Source organism: Protopterus annectens, chromosome 4.part0 (assembly GCF_019279795.1).
Source record: "Protopterus annectens isolate FY-2018-M chromosome 4.part0, PAN1.0, whole genome shotgun sequence".
Taxonomy (NCBI): Eukaryota; Metazoa; Chordata; order Ceratodontiformes; family Protopteridae; genus Protopterus; species Protopterus annectens.
In genome coordinates, this window is record NC_056733.1 from 185044243 (window position 1) to 185070824 (window position 26582).

The following is a 26582-nucleotide window of genomic DNA, read 5'->3' on the forward strand; positions in this document are numbered from 1 at the left end:
TGTAACATAATACTCTTTCTACCAGGGATACAAATTCATCAGATATTTGAGGATTGGCTTGACACACCCATTTGATAATAGTGAAAGATACTGTCTTAAATTGGTCTATAATGATTCATAGCATTGCTTCTTTGCTATTATGTCCTTCAGGTCTAACTAATATTTTGGTACATATTTCAGGCTCATGAGATGTGTACCTGCATCTCAACTTTTATCCCCACCCTGGCCAACAGGATCCTCTTAACCTTATCAAAATCTGCACAGTCAGTAGAAGGACTATTCATCTACGACTTAACGGCTTTTCTGTTAACATGATCAGAAAGTATATTAACCCATGATGATTGGTCTCAGCTCTTCTTCTTCTCCTTTTAGATTTCCCCATTAGGGGTCACCACAGCGGAACAATGGTCCGCAGAACAATTGGCAGTGGAGTTTCTATGGTGTCGAGTTCCCAGCTCAGAGCTCTACTGAAGGCACACACTCACACTTAGGGCCAATTTACAGTGTCCAATCCATCTGCAGCATGTCTTTTGGAATGTGGGAGGAAACCGGACCACCTGGAGGAAGCCCACCCGACTGCAGGGAGGACATGTAGGGTCCACATAGAAGGCACTTCAGCAGTGGTCTTGGCAATTTATTCAAAAGTGGTGAAATAAGTTTCCAAGTCCAAATTGGAATTAAAAATCAATCAGAGTGCTGCCCTTTGATAGGTTATTGTTTTGCTTACCGTCTTCATCCTTTCTGTGGCAGAAGCAATGATCTGCAATAGCTACTCAACCATAGTCAAGGTTTCCAGAATATTTATTTTGCTAGGAGAATGAATACACACAAGGAGGGACAGTTAGAATCGTTTAGCTGAAAGATGCAGCTTCAGCTGCCGACTGCATCTGCTAGTTGTAATAAACTGAATATAGCCAATACATGTTCAAGCTTGTAACTTAAACTTTATTGTAGGAAAATCAAGCAATTCTACTGAAAATCGTGGCAGATGGAACTCTGTAAAGGTCAGTGATTTGCGACTGACTATAAGGTATTTCATGGTACAAAAGGGCAACTCAAAATGAAAAGTAAAAAAAAAAAAAAACCTTCATTTTTCCTTTTAGCCTGGTAGAGCTTATAGTGCAATCTAATTAACAGTTACTTTACGGGTGAGGTTTTGCCACTACAGCTCTCTCACCAGGTCTAATTAGGCAGCAACAACACAAACAATGTGTTCTCTCTGCCTCTGCAGCAGTAGAAACCGGTAAAAGCTCAAAACATTTGATATTTCTGCTGCCTAGGCTTCAGCAGCTGAATGCTTTCCCTCCCTCTTAGGCCTCACACAGACAGATGTGTAATACCAGTACAAGTAATGGGCAAGAGTGTTGTCACTTTCCATTAGGTTTCCCCTGACAGATGAAACAACTCATATGAAGATGACAAATAAATTAGGATTTCTCTTAGAAATCCTTCCTGTAGATGAATGGAAGCTCTAGAAAAGTAAGTTTTTAGTTTAAACCTCCCATTGCAGCAGCATATTGTTTTATGCCTCATATGGTCTCTCAGAGAACAGCAGAAGTCTAGAGAGGTGAGGTGAACAGTCTTCAGAGATAAATCTTTAAAATAATAAGTCTTTCACCGAAAGGAAAGGCAGCAGGATCCAAAAGCAAGGAAAACTAACAAAAGTATTTTGCCAGTGACTTGAACAAAGAATGTGCACTGTAACAGGATGCAGGGCCTTCACCCCATAGCCCTCATTTCTAAATATATTAAATGTGAGATCATACAGTTTTGGAAAAAATAGAAAAGCAAATAAAAATACTGACCTTTTCTGTTTGCTTTGAACTGCAGCATAGAAGTTCTTCTGTGACAAAGCAACAGCCAGTGCAATGTATGTCAGTAACGTAAGATTTCAGCAAAACACACCCAACACTTTATGTGTCAAATAAATGAGATGCAGAAAAGTTACTTTTACCTCATTTCTCTTGTGGCCCAGGTCATTGCTGAAGAGGATGTAACGTGTGACTTTTTCACTTACCAGACTAATACAAAAAGTAAAAATGAAAAAAGAAAAGGAAAAAAAAAAACTTTTCACACTGAATTCTCAAGCCACTTGGTGAGCATGATTTCCTAGCACACCCAGCCAGACCACCAAGACCAGGAGATACTCACACTTTGAAGGTATCACACGTTAGTGTATTGTGTGCTACAGTCAAGTCCAGTTCAAATTCAATATTAGCAATGTGTGGGGATTCTAATGCTGCTGCCCTTATCTCTTGGCTTACCAGCTTGTTATGTGGTCATCCTCCCTAAAGATCTCTTCTGGAGCTCAGTTTTATCACTTAATAAGGGCCATAATTTTACTTTTGCTGGCCTTCTACTTCAATTTATTTATATAATTTTTCTCATTTGCTATCCACACCTTTACTGAAGTTTTATCTCAATGTTTTATGTCGAATCTGTACCGCGGTAAACCTGCTGTGGGGCAAGACTGCACACGATTAGCTTGCGCCCTCCTTCTCACTCACCCTTTGTTCTTGTTGCTGTTGTGGTGTGCTTGTATGCCTGGTGCCTACCCTGACATTTCCATTAGTTCTACTCTGTCAGTTGCTTTCTTGTTTCTTGCTTGTTTCATTACCGTGTTGATGGGATCATTCAGTCTATACACTCACAGACTGACTCTCACTAATTCTGGAGGTGACTAGGAACTGCCAACCCTCCCACCTTCTCCTTTCTCTTTTCCCAATATCTTACCACTGTTACTGTACTGTACAACTTAACTGCCACATAGATATGAATTACTTTACACTGTCCTATCAGCATATAAGCACAACTCTGTTTGCCTTTGCTGTTTGCTACAGCTGATCCCACAGCAGATCCCATGTTTGTGGCATCAATTTTTTCCTTAGAAGTAGTACTGGAAGGGGTTTATATTTTCTACATTGCACAGTTCACATGTGTTAAGGACAGTGCCTTCGGTGCAGTGTGGTATATTTAATGTGCATTTATTAGCAAATTTTGCTACGATTAGTGGTTCCAGAGGGGACCTATAAAAATATATAATGATGTTATTTTGACTTTTATTTGCTTCTGTATACAGTTGCATTAATTTTTCTTACTTTATATTATTGCCATATTCTATTGTACATCCCCACTCTGGGCCAGTGATCAAGGAGCCTAAATCCTCACCACTGACACTGGAGAGGGATGTTCACTTGGAGCAAAAAATGGATACACCTAGTATTTCCAGATGCAGGTCTCTGCATCAAGCACAATTTCTCTTAAGGGAACACACTCAGTCCAGGGTCTGGCTTTCTCTATCTGTCTCCCTATAGGTCCCCAGTAAGACTCCCCAATGGCACAGCTGTAGAGTTGAGACCTCAGATTACTGTCCAAACCAAGTTCTCCACCACTCTCTCTCTGTGAAACCAGTGCTTCATGCCCCTGCTCCAAGCAGCTGGCACACACTCTTTGAGATTTGATTTTCACACACACAGACACCTGGGAAAGGCTGGCACAGATTTACTAGCTATGCCATCTTCTGCCCAGACTATAAGGTAGTTACACCACCACCAGACACTCCAAAGCCAGCTCCTCTAAGGATCTTGCAAGGGTACCCAATTATACTGAGTGAAATTAATGTTAGTATAAATGGTAATGTTGACCAAACAGCAAGGTGTTCAGGAGTGGCCGCAGTACCAGCAAGTAAATATAAGCACTCGCAAAGGTTAAACTATTCTCTAAAGGAACAGCCGCACTGAAAATTTAAATATGTTTAATAATAAATAATAAAAGAACACGAAGGCACTAAATATCTATTTTAAAATAAACACCAGTGTTTCAATCACAGGAAATATTAAAAATAACACATGTGGACAAGTTCACACAGTTACAGAAAAACAATACTTAACTAATCTCACTATATTTTCCTGACTGACCTAAAGAATTATGATTCCCTAGTTACTTAATAGAGCAAGGCATGATGAAGTAGATTCGGGTCCTTCCTTGTCAGTTTACAAAAACAGACTGCTCTGAGACTTCAATCTCTTCTAGTATGAAAATAACAATTTTAGTGATGGAGCACAGAATGACATCAAATACATCTGGTCATCAGACTTCTGGTTCCCATGCAACCCCCATTGCTAGAAATTGTTAGGATTTAGCACATATGTGTTAATAATACACACACAAAGATCCTTGCTAAGATCTGCTGCAGCTCCTGGAAGTCATAAAGCAATTTCAAACCTCCACCCTTCCAGAGTAGCAATTAGGTCACCCCAAAGACAATGCAGAATGCTTCCCAGTACAGACTTTTTGTCCCTGGCTGCATTGAGACCTGTAAGATAACATCTTTATGGCCTAGGCCCAGTAATTTAATTTCAGAACATTTTTCAAAGTTATCTGCAGCTGGACTGTGATTAACCTCTTTTCTTCCAATATCCTTTGCTACAATATCTGCATTTCAACCGTTACAGTAATACATCTATATTTATTTTCTGTCCAGCAGGACACACTGTTGATACATCTTTAACACAAGCAACTTTACAAATACATTTTTCAACACAGGCATCTGTACAAATCAGTTTGATATACAAATGACATATAATTCTTTGCAAAATTTCAGCTAGCTCTGCTGGCATATGTTGCACATCCACTGCCCTACTTCTCCTGGCATAGCTGGCAATACCTCACATCATCATAAGGTTTCAAATGGAAAACCACTACTTTAATTTCTATTAGGTTACACAACACTTTTCTTTACTTGTCACCGAGTACACTTTGTTTACACTGTGTTTAGACACCTCCAGTGACAGGGAGGGAGAAAACTACTAGTGTACAGTCTTTTCCCACAGCAGATTTACTACTGCACAGATCCAACATAAAATGTTTCTGGGCAGAATTATAAAAATGTTGCATCCTTCCTATCTACCACCTTATTAGCATTCAAAGTCAGTTTTACCTGTGCACTGTATAACTGCATGAAAGCTACCCATCCACGGTGGATGACACATGACCTCTGTCACCTGCTTAAATAGACAGAATCCAATTGACTAACCTGAACACAGACTCTTCATGACCACATTGCACACAGAATGCTATGTATTCAGACTAAAAAAATAAGTTAAACATTCTAAATTTCTACAGTTGTTTTACAAGTATCAACATTCCCAAACACCAGAAACTTCTGAAAAGACGTTTCTCAGATGAAAAGTCACTCTAAATCATGCATTATTTCTTACATTTTTTACCATTAATGACTTTGGCACAGAATTCCCCAATACTCACTCAGGGCTATATCTCAAATAATCCTCCTTTCCTTCCCACCAGAGCCTTATCTTCCCTCTTTTGTCCTCAAAAGATCTTAAGATCAGGCATAGACCTTTCAAATGAATTTCTACACAATCTTGGATCTCAGGGCTCTGATGGGCTCTTTACCTGATTTCTTAAACAATTTGGAGCTGATATTCCTCCACACATGTTTTACATATAACCTTTTTCTCACACAACTATTTACAAATATTTGGAACAAATCAGTTGTTGCTCCCATATATAAATATACTAGGCCATCTAATGCATCAGATTTCTGCCCTATAGATCTCCCTCTCTCTCTCCTACCTCAAACAGGAAGCAGCTCAAAGAAGCAGTATACATTTGACTTACTTTACTAGCTTCATAATATAATATGCTATCATCATAGCAACAAATGTTCATAAATAATGAAGCAGGAAAGCAGCCTTGTACCCTCTCGCAGCTGCAATACTTAATAACACAAATGCAGAGATTTCATGTCAGTAAACAATAACCTGCATCTTATTGCATACTCTTAATTTTGGTCTCCTCATCACAGACTGCCATCCAGCTACCTCACAAACAGAACTTTTGCAGTTAAATCCAGCAATGCCTTATTACCTCTGAAAAAATTATAGGTGTTCTCTAAAGCTCAAACTTAGCTCCCATTCTCTTGGACACAGTCATTATTTGCCTACCCTCACAACTCAGACTGTCCAGTCTTATTCTATATGTCAAAGATCTTGTTTTCTGTGAACCATATTTAACCTACTAACACATTCTTCATAAGCCATACCAATGGTTGCTTAACAAGTAACTTGCAATGAATGCCAAAAAAGACAAAAGTAATTTCTGCAGGACACCCCACAAACTTAATCTGAAACCTCTACCTAAGTCCCTATACTATGACAACCAGCTTATAAACCAAGTCTCATATTTGAAATATATAGGTGTTGATCTGATTCCAAGCTTAAATATGTCACCATTAACTCTACCTTGTTTGGATGCTGCAAAATCTTCCACATCCTTAAACTAGAGGGAATAGTTGCCATAGCAAAAACATTTTACAACCACAGTTAGAATATGCATTACTGCTACTAGCCTGTCCTTCCATGAAAAATGTCAAGCATCTTCAGATTTAGACCTGCTTTATGGGACTCTCTGTCAAGTGAAATCTACAGTACATGTGGACCACAGTATCATGAATATCTATCTATATATATATATATATATATATATATATATATATCATAAAATCATAGGACGTTACTAGGCTCATGGCCCTAGGCCCCTTACAAGCCTAGCCAAGTTCTACTCTTATTTCCATGATCAGCACCTATTGCCCATATCCAAGAGGGACACAGGTGGAATCCCCGGGGTGAATTTACAGTTACCCATCCAGTCATCCAGATTGCGTTTGAAGAGGCATAACGAGGTGCTCTGTTTGACATGAAGTGGGAGTCTGTTCCAAAGGTGTGGTAACCTCTGGGAGATGCATCTGTCCCTCCAGCAGGTTCTATTAGTGTCACATACCGGGTTAAGGTCTTTAGACTTAAAACACTGCAGCATAACCTGAACATTTACATATGGTACATCTGACACTGTGCTATGTTTACAACTTAAAGCACTGCAGCATAACCTGAACATTTACATATGGTATATCTGACACTGTGCTATCTTTACTACTTAAAACACTGCAGCATAACCTGAACATTTACATATGGTACATCTGACACTGTGCAATCCTTAATACTTAAAACACTGCAGCATAACCTAAACATTTACATATGGTGCACCTGACACTGTGCTGTCCTTACTACTTACACACTGCAGCATAACCTGAACATTTACATATGGTACATCTGACACTGTGCTATCCTTACTACTTAAAACACTGCAGCATAACCTGAACATTTACATGTGGTACATCTGACACCATGCTATCCATACTACTTAACACACTGGAGCATAACCTGAACACTTACATGTGGTACATCTGACACTGTGCTATCCTTACTACTTAACACACTGCAGCATAACCTGAACACATACATATGGTGCACCTGACACTGTGCTACCCTTACTACTTAACACACTGCAGCATAACCTGAACATTTAAATGTGGTACATCTGACACTGTGCTATCCTTACTACTTAACACACTGCTGCATAACCTGAACATTTACATATGGTGCACCTGACACTGTGCTATCCTTAATACTTAACACACTGCATCATAATCTAAACATTTGCATATGGTGCATCTGACACTGTACTACCCTTACTACTTAACACACTGCAGCATAACCTTAACATTTATATGTGGTACATCCAACACTGTGCTATCCTTACTGCAGACTGCAGCATCAACTTACATTTACATATGATGCACCTGACATTGTGCTATCCTTACTACTTAACACATCGCAGCATAACCTGAACATTTACATATGGTGCACCTGACATTGTGCTATCCATTTAACTGCTCTTGGCTGATACTGTGACTGTAGTACAAGTAACTATATGCAGATTTCATAGTAGGAAACCTTGTCATTTTCTTTTATAATACATCCACTGTTTTTATACATCTGACAAATGTTCTGTGCTTTTACTGGTTTAAATATTTCCAGTGTAATTATTAAATATATCATGTAGCTGGAGTGTATATCCATAGTTATTTGTTAAAAAATGGTTGTCTGAGCAAGCAAAAATAAACTGTTGACAAAATTCAGGAAACATAAATAAATAAATAAATAAATAAATAAATAAATAAATAAATAAAAATAGGTGGATACAACTATGAATGAAGAAGCAGAAACAACAAATATGGTAGTAGGTATGGAAATGTAGCTTATTAAGTTTTCAGAATTCGCACACTAATTAATTAGTAATATTTACAGTTGTAAGCATGGGCATTAAGACCTCAGAGCCTGCAATGTTACATATTTTTAATAACTCCATGCTACAATAAGTTTGTAAGTAGCTTATTTGCTGTCAGAGTCCTCAAAGGCAGACATGTTTACATCTCAGCATTTAAGTGCCATATTCAACAGCATGAAATACAGTGAAGCAAAACCTGATGCCTTCCTTTTTCTTCCTTTTCCTCCAGGGAAGAATGCCTGCATACTGCTGATCGATCCTTTTGGCCAACAAAATGTTACAGCATCTTTGCAGCACTTACTTAGTGAGTATATCTGGTGATTTACCTCCACACATGCAGACTGTTACCCATGGAGTTAATCACATAATTGTGTTAGGATTCATAATAAAAATTGCTACCTGTGTTTGTGATTTGCAACAATCATTGTGATGCAAGTGCCATAATTTTGGTTCACATATAAAATCCTGCTAGACTTTTTTGCTGTATGTGTATTATTTAGGTTTTAGCTTGAGTTTCTTTTCTTTCTGGTCTGTTGCACACCTCACACATATACCTCTCAACTGTCCAGATTTTTTTCATATTTTTGGTCTGTTCCTCATAAAAGTTGTGGTTTCTGGTAACTCACTGAGGATTGCAGTCACTAAATAATGACAGAGATTTCAGTTTCTTACTTCACATCCTTTAGAAAATGCATGTTAACACAAATCTTCTTATTCTAGCAACTTTCTAAGTTTATACAAGCAATATTTATAATTTGTCCCTATTTTGGGTCTTTGGCCCCTCATTATTTTAACCTTTGTCCAGATTTCTTGTGCTAAGAGGATGAGAGGTATACTCACATAGTATGTTGTGTCAGACACTGAAGGCTGGAGTTTAACCATATACAATACCTGCAAGAGAAAGAAGATTGCAAAAAACAGTACCATAGTTGTACAAAATAATAAGTTAAGGGTAGGCAGCCTTTTTTCCAGCAAAGTGCCAAAGTCCCAAATTCTACTCTTGCAAGATGTTCATGTGCCAGACAGATGGAGTGGGCAGGGGTGACAGAGTGATACTTGGGTTTGTATATTAATTTTAAATTCATTGCTTGCATTTGTCATTAATTAGAATTGATACATCTGCTCATATTTCTAAGAAACCTTGTCAGGAAATTAAGAAATACAATAAAATAAAATATAAAATAAAATAAAATAAAACAACTAAAGCTATGATGTCTCAGTAATCATGCTATTGCCCCTTCATGATCACCAGTGAAGTGACAGGCTAAACATAGTTTGAGAGCCACTGAGCAGCAGGGGTTTGCCTGTCCTGCTGGATGAAATGGAACTACATGTGCTGATCCCCTGAATAATGGCAGAATGATAAACAAAGTGCTATTTGATATGACTGATGTGCACCCAGTAATGCTTTTCAAAAATACTGTGATTTATTATAAGTGGGGTTAAGAACGATGAGATGCAGTCTGCTATATGTGTGAAACAACTTTAGCCAAACACCTGTGTAAAGTCTGACCAGTTAGGTGTTTCAGGTGTACATGTTATCAGTGTGCATAATAAGAAAATGCATGGTAGTAGGAGGAATCCCTGTGGTCAAACAAAGTTGTAGTTGTAGCAATAGCTAAGAAAAACACACCTAATCAGATGATCTACTTTTTCTACCTCACAGCCTTTATTTCTAATTTTTTTTAATTAAAAAGAGGATTCAGCTGTTATCTTGTAGTGTAATCATGTGGTCCAAAATCTGGGTATTCAAAGGTATACTTAAGGCTTCAACAGGTATCCAGTCGGCCTACTCAGGGTGCACTGCAACTTCTTCAGTGACTATTTGTACAAGGGATCTTCAGGAGAATGCTACATCTTGCCCCATTGTTATGACGCACATGACCAGTAAGCATTGATGTGACTGTCATATTTCAATCTATGTCCCCTGGTTCACAAGCCTGTGATCACATTTTTATACCCCTCACTGTATTATTCCATAAATGTCATTTTAACCTCTGAACTGATGGAAGCAGAAATTATATGGCATTCTGACATGTAAAATTCATTGGTCTGATTTCCTGTACACTGTGGAGGTGGGAGATAGAATAGCCATCCAAGGGTCATGCATCTCCTTCCTTTGAAAGCATGGACCACATGTTGAGTCCTTCTGAGATGCCAGTGAACTTTTTATTACTTTATTTTATTTATAAATTCTAGTAGACCTCTTTGGGAGTATCTGTTTTTTTCAGGGGCGACTTGACAAATGCAAAAAGTAAGACAAATCAGATTGGCTAAACTAAATACAAAATAGATGAGAGCTAACAAAACTAAATACAGAAATATGGCTAAGAGGAAGCATATCTTGATACTTTATGGTACTATGCTCCAGTAGTAAAATGCATTTAATAGTTCAAAAAAACAAAGTGGCATAGTGTCACTCATCTGGTCAGGCTAAAACAGACAAACAGTTGTTGGTTTGGTTCAAACAGATTTATTATATACAAACACATTAGGGTTAAGGCTTAGTAACTTAACTCATTCACTCTGGAGCAGCTCAGAAAAAGCTGCCTGCTTAAATCCACCATAGGAACAATAGTGCAGCCTGAGCTCATTTTCAGAAAATCCATTTGTAATACCATACAGAAAACAAATGTTCATAACTCTTTAACTATAAGAGCTAGACTAAAAATGTAAACGTGAAAGTTGTTCAGCAGACAGACCTTTCCAACAGTGTAAATGCTGATAGTGCATATCAAAGTCATTATTAAATATTTGGCGAGGAATGTTGATATTGTGCATATTTGTTACTTTTTGGAAAAACCAAGCACAATATCTTGGTCAATGTATCATGTAGACCCATACAATTTGTATTTAATTTGTTAGTATGAATGTCAGCTTTAAAATGATACCTTAACCATTTCTGTGTGATGCTCCTTCATGGAGATATTCACAGACATATGATTAATATAATATTTCTCATAATTGATAAATAAACAAAGCATAATATCTCATCACCTGTAACAGACAAAGTCTACATATCAGTGTAGAAGTTGTGCATCTGAATGTCAGCTTCAAAATGATGCATCATTTGTGTGATCACCATGCTCCCTTGCAAAGCTATGGGCATAATAATGAGAAGTATTGCAAATGTATAATTTTCATAATTGTGCAAGACTAAAACTGTGATATTTGTACATGTGTACAGTGCACAGAAACAGTACTTTTACCATGTAGTAAGCAGTAACACTGTTTTTAAAATGAGGTATTACTTGGCACACTGACCAAAATATGAAAAAAATCATAATTTCCATAACCTAACTCCAAAACAAACTTTGATATCTGCACATGTGTACAACATACAGGCACAATTCTTTTACCATGTTGGAACCAGCAATACTGTCTTCAAAATAGCACATTCAGATGCTCCCTTGCAAAGTTATTTACGAAACTATGAAAAAAAAATCATAATTTCCATAACCTAAGTCTGAAACAAACTTTGATATTTGTACATGTGTACAGCATACATGGACAGTTCTTTTACCATGTTGGAAGTATCAATACCGTCTTCAAAATGAGGTCTTACTTAGCACACTGACATGCACCCTTGCAAAGTTATTTACCAAAAATATGAAAAAAATCATAATTTCCATAACCTAAGCCCAAAAGAAACTTTGATATCTGTACATGTGTACAACATACAGGGGCAGTTCTTTTACCATGTTGCAACTATCAATACTGCCTTCAAAATGAGGTATTACTTGGCACACTGACATGCTTCCTTGCAAAGTTATTTACCAAAATATGAAATAAAATCATAATTTCCATAACTTAAGTCCAAAACAAACTTTGATATCTGTACATGTGTACAGCATTCAGAAGCAGTTGTTTTACCATGTAGACACATGTGATTGTAAATATACACATTCTTGGTGTAGCCAACATACTGCTGAATGGGGACATGTAAAGAGAAAAAGCAAGGTAAGGACCGCCACTCCACTAATGAACCCAGGAAGGCATGCAACTTCAGTGGCAGGCAAGGCCATCTGATCTGTCCGATAGCTGTGCTGGCTACCCACTCAGATAGCTGATACCACTGCAGTCTCACAACCTCCTTCAGTGTCAGCAGTCTACCTTACCTATGCCTTTTCTCTTTACATGTGTCCATTCAGCAATGGACCTAAGGGATCAAGTTCTGTATTAGTAAGCCCTTCCTGTCATCTAAACTCTACACATGCCTGATAAAAGCAGACTAAAAAAAGAAGTATTGCAGGATGGTCACTGACATATTAGATTGTATGTGGTAATTCTCTCCTGAAACAGTTGTTCTTTCTCAGCATCCTCACCAGCTCCTTACCACAGTTATTTGCCAAACTCAGAAAAATATATATTTTACACAACACATTTCATAATAATGTTTTACTTACTATACTGGTCCTACTTGGTCATGGGTGTTTTCCATTCTTCTCACAAGCTGCATGTTACCAATCCTGCATAGCTCTCCTCACGCCATTGTGGAGGTCAGTCAAGAACAATGCAATGCCCTCCTCAGTTAGGTGAATGGCATCCCTTCTGAACAGGTGAACATCTTCCATGCTGATGCTGTCATGGCAGATTGTAGCTCCACTGACCCTGTGCATCAAGTCATGCATGAACCCATTCTGTAAATGTCTGGCCTTGTGAGCTGCCCGTTAGCTGTTTGCTGTTTTCCATATCTGTCGAGGAATTATATCAGACCACACAAAATGACAATGTAGCCACCATGACTGCAGGTGTTCAAAAATTGCTGTGATTTGAAACTGTAGGCTTTCAAGTGGTTGACTGATGACATCATTCCTCCAATGTGCACTACAAGAATGTCGGGCTGGGGTAGATGGAACCCTTCTCTTCCAACAACTGCAATACTCTGCTCCAATGCATACCTCTTCTTGCAATCCAGTATACCTTCACACTGGATGTGGGGAAGCTCAAGTTGTACCGGTTTTCAGTTTTAGAGGCATGGCTGACAGCCCAGTGAATGTAGGAATGGCCACATACCCACACTCTCACTTGTCGTTCTTCTGGTCGTGAAGCCATGTCAGTATCAGAAGGTGGACAAACCTGCACAGGAAAAAAAATGCAAACAGATTACTACTGATGTTTGACAGATGTATTGGAAGACTACATATATATGTATATTATATGCATTACCTGGTTAGCCCATCCAAATCTTCCATCCTATCCACAGGGGCAGTATTCTTTGCATTAGGTACATAAGTGGTGATGATGCTGCAGAGGTACATACCTACTACCCATGAAAACACCAAATTACACACAATGACTGACAAGGAGGCACAGAAAGGGCACATGCCATCTTTCCTTAGCTAAATCATTAACTAAAATATAAAACAATATCATAATTTTCATAACCTTAGTCCTAAAAAGTACTTTTCCCATTTTGTAAGTATTAATACTGTTTCCAAAATGCAGTCTTAGTCAGCATGTTGATATGTTCCCTAACAAAATGATTTACCAAAAAATGAAAATTATAATTTTCATGGCCTAATTCATAAATAATTTGTGATATTTGTACATGTGTACAGCACACAGATACACTTTTTACCATTTTGCAAGTACTGATACTGTCTTCAAAAAGTGAGTCTTGTACAGCATATTAGCATGTTCCCTACCCCAGTTATTAGCTAAAATATGAAATAAATATAATATTTCTCATAACCTGAGCTATAAATAAACAGTGATATCTATACACATGTACAGCATACAGACAGAGTTCTTTTACCATCTTGCAGGTACTAATACTGTCCTCAAAATGCAGCCTAAGTCAACATGTTGAAATAATTCCTAGCACAGCTATTTACTAAATTACAAAAACATATAATACATTTCATGACCTGAGTCATAAACAAACCAGGAAAACCCTAACTGACTATTAGAGTGGCTGTGGGTACAAAACGTGGTAAACAAAAACATTCTTGCTCTTGCCAAAATACCGCATAATTGGATACTGACAAGGGAATACAGAAAAGACACATGTAAAGAAAAAAAAAGCAGGCTCAGGGCTGCCACTCTACTAATGAAACCTGGACAGATATGGGGCTTCAATGGCACTCGAGGGCACCTGAAGTGTCCCATACCAGTGCTGACTACTGATACCAGCACTGTCTCATGATTTACTTCAGTGTCTGCAGTCTTCCTTACCTCTGTGCTTTCCATTTCCATCTGTCCTTTCAGTACTGGATATAAGGAATCAAAGGATATGAAAAAAAATCATAATTTCCATAACCTAAGTCTGAAACAAACTTTGATATTTGTACATGTGTACAGCATACATGGACAGTTCTTTTACCATGTTGGAAGTATCAATACCGTCTTCAAAATGAGGTCTTACTTAGCACACTGACATGCACCCTTGCAAAGTTATTTACCAAAAATATGAAAAAAATCATAATTTCCATAACCTAAGCCCAAAAGAAACTTTGATATCTGTACATGTGTACAACATACAGGGGCAGTTCTTTTACCATGTTGCAACTATCAATACTGCCTTCAAAATGAGGTATTACTTGGCACACTGACATGCTTCCTTGCAAAGTTATTTACCAAAATATGAAATAAAATCATAATTTCCATAACTTAAGTCCAAAACAAACTTTGATATCTGTACATGTGTACAGCATTCAGAAGCAGTTGTTTACCATGTAGACACATGTGATTGTAAATATACACATTCTTGGTGTAGCCAACATACTGCTGAATGGGGACATGTAAAGAGAAAAAGCAAGGTAAGGACCGCCACTCCACTAATGAACCCAGGAAGGCATGCAACTTCAGTGGCAGGCAAGGCCATCTGATCTGTCCGATAGCTGTGCTGGCTACCCACTCAGATAGCTGATACCACTGCAGTCTCACAACCTCCTTCAGTGTCAGCAGTCTGCCTTACCTATGCCTTTTCTTTACATGTGTCCATTCAGCAATGGACCTAAGGGATCAAGTTCTGTATTAGTAAGCCCTTCCTGTCATCTAAACTCTACACATGCCTGATAAAAGCAGACTAAAAAAAGAAGTATTGCAGGATGGTCACTGACATATTAGATTGTATGTGGTAATTCTCTCCTGAAACAGTTGTTCTTTCTCAGCATCCTCACCAGCTCCTTACCACAGTTATTTGCCAAACTCAGAAAAATATATATTTTACACAACACATTTCATAATAATGTTTTACTTACTATACTGGTCCTACTTGGTCATGGGTGTTTTCCATTCTTCTCACAAGCTGCATGTTACCAATCCTGCATAGCTCTCCTCACGCCATTGTGGAGGTCAGTCAAGAACAATGCAATGCCCTCCTCAGTTAGGTGAATGGCATCCCTTCTGAACAGGTGAACATCTTCCATGCTGATGCTGTCATGGCAGATTGTAGCTCCACTGACCCTGTGCATCAAGTCATGCATGAACCCATTCTGTAAATGTCTGGCCTTGTGAGCTGCCCGTTAGCTGTTTGCTGTTTTCCATATCTGTCGAGGAATTATATCAGACCACACAAAATGACAATGTAGCCACCATGACTGCAGGTGTTCAAAAATTGCTGTGATTTGAAACTGTAGGCTTTCAAGTGGTTGACTGATGACATCATTCCCTCCAATGTGCACTACAAGAATGTCGGGCTGGGGGTAGATGGAACCCTTCTCTTCCAACAACTGCAATACTCTGCTCCAATGCATACCTCTTCTTGCAATCCAGTATACCTTCACACTGGATGTGGGGAAGCTCAAGTTGTACCGGTTTTCAGTTTTAGAGGCATGGCTGACAGCCCAGTGAATGTAGGAATGGCCACATACCCACACTCTCACTTGTCGTTCTTCTGGTCGTGAAGCCATGTCAGTATCAGAAGGTGGACAAACCTGCACAGGAAAAAAAATGCAAACAGATTACTACTGATGTTTGACAGATGTATTGGAAGACTACATATATATGTATATTATATGCATTACCTGGTTAGCCCATCCAAATCTTCCATCCTATCCACACGGGCAGTATTCTTTGCATTAGGTACATAAGTGGTGATGATGCTGCAGAGGTACATACCTACTACCCATGAAAACACCAAATTACACACAATGACTGACAAGGAGGCACAGAAAGGGCACATGCCATCTTTCCTTAGCTAAATCATTAACTAAAATATAAAACAATATCATAATTTTCATAACCTTAGTCCTAAAAAGTACTTTTCCCATTTTGTAAGTACTAATACTGTTTCCAAAATGCAGTCTTAGTCAGCATGTTGATATGTTCCCTAACAAAATGATTTACCAAAAAATGAAAATTATAATTTTCATGGCCTAATTCATAAATAATTTGTGATATTTGTACATGTGTACAGCACACAGATACACTTTTTACCATTTTGCAAGTACTGATACTGTCTTCAAAAAGTGAGTCTTGTACAGCATATTAGCATGTTCCCTACCCCAGTTATTAGCTAAAATATGAAATAAATATAATATTTCTCATAACCTGAGCTATAAATAAACAGTGATATCTATACACATGTACAGCATACAGACAGAGTTCTTTTACCATCTTGCAGGTACTAATACTGTCCTCAAAATGCAGCCTAAGTCAACATGTTGAAATAATTCCTAGCACAGCTATTTACTAAATTACAAAAACATATAATACATTTCATGACCTGAGTCATAAACAAACCAGGAAAACCCTAACTGACTATTAGAGTGGCTGTGGGTACAAAACGTGGTAAACAAAAACATTCTTGCTCTTGCCAAAATACCGCATAATTGGATACTGACAAGGGAATACAGAAAAGACACATGTAAAGAAAAAAAAAGCAGGCTCAGGGCTGCCACTCTACTAATGAAACCTGGACAGATATGGGGCTTCAATGGCACTCGAGGGCACCTGAAGTGTCCCATACCAGTGCTGACTACTGATACCAGCACTGTCTCATGATTTACTTCAGTGTCTGCAGTCTTCCTTACCTCTGTGCTTTCCATTTCCATCTGTCCTTTCAGTACTGGATATAAGGAATCAAAGGAGGAACTAACCTAATGACTCTTGCCCTAACCTAAATACATTTACTTTATCTGAAGGAATGGAGAGTGACAGGAGAGTAATTCACAAAAATATGAAACATGTAACCACAATGGACACCTTTACCTGTATCTTACCATGGTTAAAACAAAAGAAAGAAATTGGGGATAACTTCTGCATGACTCCTCAATGACAGAAACCAAAATGTGGCATGTGCATTCAACAATGTGATAATGATAGATAGTAATGTGAATAGCGGTGGAAGCTGCTAAGGGTTTTACCTGACAAGTGATAATGACTCAGTGTTATATTGTAAGTGCACAGATAGTCACTTAAAAATGTGATAATGACTTGCATGTCATTACTGCAAGGTTCATCATGCTCAAAGGTGACAACTGCTGCACATAACCTGTTGAGCAGAGACATTCATTATATTCCCGATGCAGGTGTAATGTAAAACTGAGTTATTGCACCTGTTAGAGAAAGACCAGAGTAAATTAATAAAAGTAGTATGACACATATAATATTGAGCCCTTCCTCTCACCTAAATTCTACACATGACAGACAAGGCTATGAATATTGTCCAAAATATATGGTTGCTCTATGCCGTAATTAATGTACAAGTAATAACATTTATCTCACTGACCATCCCGCTGATTAGAATCAGGCACACAAATAACAAAGTCAGAAATATCTAAACTGTCTGGTTGATCCATGTAAGAATTAGTCCAAAATAAAACTAACTTTTATCTCACTGAACCATCCATCTGATTAGAATTAGATGCATAAGTGACAAAGGCAGAAATATTGTCCCGAATATTTGGTTGATCAATGCCGCAATTAGTGTAAACTCAGCAATAACATACTGGTGTCAATGGCTTGACTTTGACCCAGGGAACCCAGGTTCCATGAGTAGTCAGGGCATGACCTGGAGCTGGATTGGAGAAGACAAGTGTGCCTATTCTGGAAAGGAGGGATGATTCAGGTAGCATAGCATCACAAACCCCATCAACAGAGAATGCAAACAAAGAAGTGACCTGGTATCTGAATTTCACTTGCAAATGCACAATTACCTTTATTCATTATCTGTCTATATCTATATAGAGCTATATCTATATATGTATATATCCTTACTTGGATAGGAGGAAGCTTCTCTGTTCATCAGTGAGAGTGGGGAGCTTTGAGCAGCCTATCTGTCCCTGGAGGAGTGGCTCAGCCCAGAAACTTGTTGTTTATTGGCCGTTTGGGGCTAATTCCTAGCTCTTTCTAGTCCCCTGCTTAAAAACCCACTTGGCACGAATATTGCGCTTGTTCCAACTCAGCAAAGATCCTCGTGGTCCTGCAGAGTGGTGCTAGCAGCAGAGAGATGAAAAAGAGTGACTGCTACCTGATTTAAGTACCTTTTTACTGCCTTTACCTTAGCGACTGCATATTCTTGCCGAAAAGCGAGTTGTAACTGCTCTTTTGCTTAAAATAAGCTTGTTACTGCAATTATTGCTTACCTGCACTTTGAAATTGTCTTTTTCTGTTTAAATTAACTGTTGAGGCTGCTCACTCAAGTGCGCTAGCCTGTGCAAAGCATTTACTGAGTTTTTTCTGCTATCTGCCTAAAAAAGAGAAAAAAACAAAAAAACAAATCCTTGTTTCCCACCTTTTCTGAGCTAGAATAGTCCTTAATACAGGTTTTTGCTGTATTCTGGACTTTAGTACAGTTCCTGTGTTGCCCATATCCTTACTTGGATAGGAGGAAGCTTCTCTGTTCACCAGTGGGAGTGGGGAGCTTTGAGCAGCCTATCTGTCCCTGGAGGAGTGGTCTCAGCCCAGAAACTTGTTGTTTATTGGCCGTTTTGGGCAAATTCCTAGCTATTTCAAGTCCCCTGCTTAAAAAAACCCACTTTAGCTCGATTTTGCGCATAGTGCAACATCGGGCAGCACTGCTTAAACAGGTTTAAACTATTACCAGCTCCACAAAGTTTGCTCTTCACTTTTTCCATTAGAACTGCTCTAAATCTCAAAGTAAGCACTCTATCTTCATTTTAAAGCCTCACACTTGCCCCTATAGTAATCTTATAAGTAAACACTAATAAACCTAAGCACTACACCCTCTTTCACTCTTTTTAAGTACTGACTCCCTATTGGTCCTTTCTGATCAGTCAAAAAGTATTTCAGTATACTATTCTGACATGTCCAAAGGTCAGTTTCGGGTATACTCTCCAGTTCAGCTGGTGAATCTGGGGATTTTGAGGCAATGTTACAACTGGCTTATGTACACAGACCACCCTCTCCTCCTCCCAACAAGCTCAAATATATGTGAGAGATGCAACTATATAGCTAAACTGGAGGCTGAGCTCTCTCATCCCAGTACTGGCACAGTCAGTCAGGAAGAGAAGGAAATCACACACGCCACAAATCCAGTCTCACATAGACCTATCGCAACAGCAAATCAAACACATAAACACAAAAAATCATACCCAGAGGCTCTAAATAAAAATCTGCCTAAGCAGCAGAGACCTCCAAGGCAGACATCCAAGCAACCGGTACCTCACAACAATATGTCATAGTTCACAAAGTCAGTGTGCCACACAGTCACAGCCCTTAAGGCTAAACAACACACCTAATACACTTGTAATAGGTGACTCTATTGCTAGACACACTAACATCCCACTCACCACACTGAACAAGGAGAAGGTCACTGTAAACTGCCTGTCGGGTGCCAGGATCCATCACATAACACAAGCACTCAGGTCACTCCAAAGCAAGTACAAATATGACTCCGTCATTGTCCATGCTGGTGTGAATGACCTGAGATGTGCCTCCCTGGACTACATGAAAAGAGACATAGAGGAGCTCTCTGATCATGTAGCCCAGGCCAGTATGACTCTGACCTTGAGTAGCATCTTACCCTCACCAAGAATGATACCACAGTATAGAGATAAAATGATAAATTTTAACAATTGGCTAAAGTATTGGTGTCATTCAAAGGGGATCCAGTGTCTGTCAGCCTGGGATGACATGCTCGACAAGCCACGTTGTTTCGCTAGGGACGGCTTGCAGCTGTCACTCCTGGACTTTCGAATACTGGCTAAGTCTCTTGCCACCCCCATAGTGCCTTTTTTTGGCAAGGCTCAAAAGACAAACCCACCTCCATAGACAACACAAGGAATAAGAAACTAAGGGTAATGCTGTTCAACACCAGAAGTCTAAACCTCAAGATGCACGCACTCGAGGCTCTCCTCAGTATGGAGAATATCGATATCTGTGCAGTAACAGAAACCTGGTTCAAGGCTCCAGAAAGCACCCCAGCACTACCAGGTTATACCTCATACCATGCTTTTTGGCCCCAAAACTTGGACCGAACCACAAAAAGATGGGGAGTATCCATATTCATCAAAGATACCCACACCTCCAGGTTAGTGGCATTGCACGAAGCATTGGAGACCATCCATGAGCAACTAACAGTGGGAAAAACTGCCTTTCAGTTTGTAGCATGCTACAGACCACCCTCCCAAACTCAGGAACCCTACTTGGCTTTCCTGAGAACACTGGAGAATATGAAGGTCTCTCCAAACACCATTATATTGAGTGACTTCAACTACCCAAACATTGACCAGGAAAAATACTCAAGCCACAACACCCTCGCCCAATCGTTCCTAGAATTTCTAAACTCAAATGCTATGGAACAACGGGTCACCACTCCCACAAGAGGGGAAAACATACTGGAGCTGGTCATTACCAATATGGAGAATCTATGTTCCACACCAGAGGTATACCCCTCATTGGTAAGATCAGACCATAAATTAATCTCAATGGATATCCATATCCCGTCCCCACCCCCAGCCAAGGAAACCAAGATGAAGAACTTCTCAAAAGCAAACTTTACATGTCTCAAAATCAAGGTGGAATCCTTCAAAGCCCCGGGGCCAGTGGAAAATATGTCCCAAACCACAGAATCCTTTACAAAAGCATTCTATGGACACCTACAGGAATGCATGGATCATGCTATCCCAAACAAAACCAAGACTCACTCTTCCAAAGGCAGGAGACCTGTCTGGTGGACCCCAGCCATAAATAAGCTATACAACAGAAGGAGGAAGCTACTACACGATAGAGCAAAATCCCAAAAAGGGAAGACATCTCTAATCAGCACTAGCAAGAAGCTACGATCCCTCATAAAGTCATCTAAGGCCAGCTTTGAAAGAAAAATTGCACAAAACGCTAAAGATAATCACAAGGCCTTCTTTAGTTATGTCAGGAACCTGGGTGGCAACTCCCAGATATGCTCTGAGCTAGTGCAAAATGACAAAAAATATACTGAACCAACAGACATTGCCAACATCCTGGCAGACAGGTTCAGTGCAAACTTCTCCCCCCTTCCCCCCCAAAAGAGCAAATGTCTATCCCAACAGAGCATAGCCTTCCTGACATCACAGATGCACAGGTGAGAGCTGCCCTCTCCAAAGCAAAAAACACAGCATCGATGGGACCGGACAATGTCCCGGGCTGCGTCTTACATGAGCTCCAAGAAGAACTGAACCCTCACATAAAGTCACTGTTCAATCTCAGCCTTACTACAGGATATTTACCCAAGGAATGGCGTACAGCAACAGTGGTCCCACTCCACAAAGGTGGTGCCACAACGGAGCCCAGAAACTATCGCCCTATAAGCCTGACTAGCCTGGTCTGCAAAGCTAAGGAGCGTATCATCATGGAACTCATAAACAATGACATTGGGAACCTCCAGACACTGGATCCTACCCAATTCGGCTTTGTTAAGGGCAGATCTTGCCTCTTGAACCTGGTTGACTTCTTTGAAACAGTTACCAAGGCCATAGACGAAGGGAAGGTAGTCCTGACAGCCTACCTTGACCTCGCAAAAGCCTTCGGCACAATACCCCACTCGGGCATCATAAATAAGCTCACCAGCTTAAATATCAACCCCTATGTCACAAGATGGGTTGCAAACTGGTTAGGGATAGAACCCACATGGTCAGAATTGCAGGTGCCATGTCAGACTCTAAACCAGTTACAAGTGGCGTCCCACAAGGCTCAGTCCTGGGGCCTCTCTTGTTCGGTATATATTTCTCTGAGGTACAGGCTAACACAAGAGGACTATGGCTGACCAAGTTCACAGATGACTGCAAACTGGGTGCCATAATCGAATCTCTGGCTGACACAAGCATTCTCCAAAAGGGTCTCACAGAGATGGATAACTGGTGCCAGAGCCATGGCCTAAAGCTAAATGCCAAAATGTACATAGTCATCCCGTTTGGGAAAAACAAAGTGCCCACAAATTACCACATGGGTGGTAATCCATTAAGTACAGAAGAAGTAATTAGGGATTTGGGGACCCAAGTTGATAGTAATCTCTCCTTTGACAATCATGTGGCCAAAGTGGTTAGAAAGACCTTTTATATAGCCCACCTTATCATGAAAGGGTTCACATCAAGATCAAGAGAGGTCATTATGCCTCTCTACTCATCACTCATCAGGCCCATAATTGAATACAATGCCCCATTTGGGATGTACCTTACCCGACACCTGCAACAACTGGAAAGACCCCAAAAGTACTTCACCAAGAGGATCAAGGGTCTCAAACAGATGCCCTATGCAGTTCGGCTAAAAGAACTCCAGCTCTACTCAGTTGCTTACTGCCTACTCAGAGGCGATCTGTGTCTGACGTATAAAGCCATGTCCAACCCATAACTAATGGACATGCTCCACATCAGGAAATCCAAATTCCTTAGAGCTACACGCTCCAAAGACTCAAACCTTAGCACAGAAATAAATAGGACATGCTGGAGGGACAGATTCATATCCCAGAGGCTCCCCTCCCTCTGGAACAAAATCCCAATCCATGTTAGGCAGAGCCCCTCAATGACCCTCTTCAAGAGAAATCTTGACGAGTGGATGGGAGACCGTATGTTTAGCCCTGGGATCTCTTCTGTGTCCCTGCTAGACACAGGCACAGTAAACTAACCTTAAGAGGGCTATCTTCTGTGACCTACTATACAGAGGCACAGTCAACTAATCTAAAAGGGTGGTGAAAGCCAAACACACTCTGGCTAGGCTTATAAATGCCCTAGGGCAGATAGCCTTGTATCAACCGATGAACCTATGAACCTATATATATATATATATATATATATATATATATATATATATATATATATTTTTTTTTTCCCCTAATGATCTCTTTTGCAGCCTGCTCATGTATGCAAAAGCACTCCGCTGACCACCAAATGAAACAGTTCTCCCAACAATCCCTTCCGTGCTTTATGTTTGTACAAGCACTCCTCTGACCACCAAATAAAATATTTCCCCTAGCAATCCCTTCTGCAATCTGTCCAGGTATGCATAAGCACTCCCCCGACCACTAAGTGAGACATATCCAGTAATGATCCTTTCTGCAGTCCGTCCATGTATGTTCATGGACTCCCCTGAGCACCAACTAAAATATTTCCACCAGTGATCCCTTCTTCTGTCTTTCCAGGGATGCACAAGAACTCTCCTGACCACCAACCGAAACATTTTCCCCAGAGACCCCATCTGCAGTCTATCTGGGAAAACATTTCCCTCACATGCAGGGTGGATGCAGCTAGGGTTTTATCCTCTTTACCCCCTCAGTACAGACTGTTTGTCCATTTTTTAATGCTAGTTCCCACTGGCTTCATGTGCTTTTGTCAGGTGTGCTGGTTTTCTCCCACATCCCAAAGATTTGCTGTAGGTAAACTGGCATTACTCCTAACTATATGTGACTGCAGAAAAAGTATCCTGCAATGGATTTAATTATTCTTCTCCCTTGAACTGACTGAGTGCTGGGACAGGCAGTTCCAATGTAACTCTGAAATGCACTATTCTGGTAATCGGAAAACATGAAGGAATGAGTGAGGTGCAGCCTTAGGGTTGGGAATATATGCTGGTACAACCGACTAAGCAATCTTTGACTTGGGGTGCCAAGATTCATCACTGACTATTCTGGATTATGAAGTATTAACATGCATTCGTACATAGTTACAAAACGTATGCACTTTATACTAAAAGTTAACATAATACTGCTTGGAAGGGGACTTCCACCACTTGACCATCTTCCCACTGTTGATATTAACTATTATTTTGGACAGCATCCCTAACTATTATAGATGAAATACCCAAAATACTTTCTAATCATTTTCCATTAATATTAATTTATACATAAAATATGTATAGCATTACTACATATTCTACTTCCACACATGAAACTCAGCACTATTTCCTTTTTTTATAACCATGCATTACACAGATGCATATTCTACAGAATACACATCTGTTTCAGTACTAGACCAGAAAGTGACAGACATGGACCAGCCCAGCACCATGGTAAATATACATAATTATGGGAAACAAAAGGCCGAGAGAAAGAGACTCTAAAATACATCTCAAATAACTTAAAGTTTACAGAACTAACAGAACAAATTTTCTATTACAAGCATTTTGGGGGGGAAAACCCTTACTGAAATCCTTACTGCTTTGCCACAAACTTTGTTAACAGGAAATGCAAACATTTTCAAGCAAAATAAGGCACATCTCTATGTTGGCAGCCCTTTAGAACTAGGACAATAATACATTCAAGCTTCATCAAATTGATAGCATATAATCTCAAAATATTACAAACAAATATGTTCCATACAGTGTTAAAGCTTTTACAGTTGAACATTGTTAAAAAAAAATCTAAAAACTGATAAAATTACAATATTAATATTTTGCTCAAAACAGTTAGTAACTCTATTAAAACATCTGTTAACTACAATGTCCACAAGCAGTCATGGTAAAACCTCCTCTCCTATATTCCAGAAAAGCCACAAACAATTAATTATGAACTGCCTGTTGTGTATTTCATCAATGTAGATGGTGGACTAATCATTTTCAGGTAAACACCAAAAATGATGATTTTCCAGGGTAACATGCCCCCTCTTACCCAACCATTATGCTCACAACAAAAAATTAAAAACATTTGAACTGTTGGACCTTTTCAATCTAAAAACACACTTGAGGCTGCTATATTCACCCTCTCACACTTAGCAGGCATTGTCAGATTCTATTGTACAAAGCTTTCCCTACTATTTTACACTGTAATACATTTATCCCTTGCTGAGCAGACTAACCATTCAGGATTTTTTTTTATAATTCTTTAATTTTAAAACTGTATAAGAAAGCAGGGAGTAGTTGGAACCGGATTAAAAAGGAACAAGAGGCTAGACATGGCCTAGTCAAGCAATTTCAAGTAAAAGTAATATTTTTAAGAGAATCACAATTCTCACTATGAAAATGAATACAGTGTCATAATCACGGTAAATAAGCAAATGTCTTGCCATCTGTGCAGCACTCCTTACTGCCATTGGGTACTCTAGGTTGAAATTGGACTCCGCCATCCTCCTTCTCTTGGCAACCGGTGGTAGTACTGCTGCGGCAAATGCTACAACCGTTGGCACTGCCATGTTGGCATGAGAGACCACTGTCACTTCCGGCGGACTGTCCTGACAGCGCACTAAGGTGGCAAAGTTTTGGTCACTGACAGGTTTACTAAGCAGATGTGAGGCTGCAACAATGGCACTACAACAGGCTGAACCAGTATAAACATGAGGCATTGTACAGAGATAAACAGTACACTGCAAACAGTAATTAACCGATAAAATGCAGAAATACTACTTAACTTACTACTGCCTGTACAGTAATCGTGCTGTGACCCCTGCACTCAATATCCATTCTTCTGCAACTACTTTACATTGGTGACAAGGTGACACTTCCTATCACTGCTATTCGTTGAGTAACAGCATTTTGATTTTCTTTTTGTCTAGGGGTGTAGGTTTGGGCAGTACAAACTTTTCACATGTCAAACTCAAAAGAAATGTTTCTTGAAAAATATATCAAACATTTAAATAAAAAAAAACAACGATTAGATATATTATTTAAATAGAAAAGGGGCAAATACAGTAGCGACTGTCATCCAGATGATCCCACATCCTATTCGGACACAATTCACTACTCAAGCCCCCAGCTATGCATAGCAGCTTCCACATGCAATCACAGAACAAAAATAAAATTGGGGTGGAGGTGTTACGCAAGTGGTGGCTTGGATTGCAAGAATTCGATTGGCTGCCACCACTTGCTTTATCAACTTTTAAAGTGGATTTTCTACTACAACTTTAATGTGACCTTAATGCAAAAACACACTGAATCGTAACTTCATAAGGTAAATTACAAGTTCAGTTACATTTTTAGCGTGTTTTTCATTAAGCTGAACTACAAATCTGCAGTACAGTTTGTCACGATTGTAGAAGGCACTTGGGGGTAACAGCTTGAAATCAGTATCTTCTCATGGCACACTCAGTGTTAAGCACAGAGGCGCCATGAGAAGGTAATCTGGG

General features: G+C 39.4%; 1 protein-coding gene across 1 annotated transcript in view; it reads left to right on the forward strand.

The window, feature by feature from the left end:
• TMEM235 (transmembrane protein 235) overlaps positions 1–26582 on the forward strand; it is a 1860278-nt gene that overhangs the window by 859340 nt on the left and 974356 nt on the right. The window contains exon 2 of the mRNA XM_044068171.1: positions 8378–8452. Within this exon, the coding sequence (XP_043924106.1) occupies positions 8378–8452 (75 nt within the window). The remainder of the gene's footprint in view (positions 1–8377; positions 8453–26582) is intronic.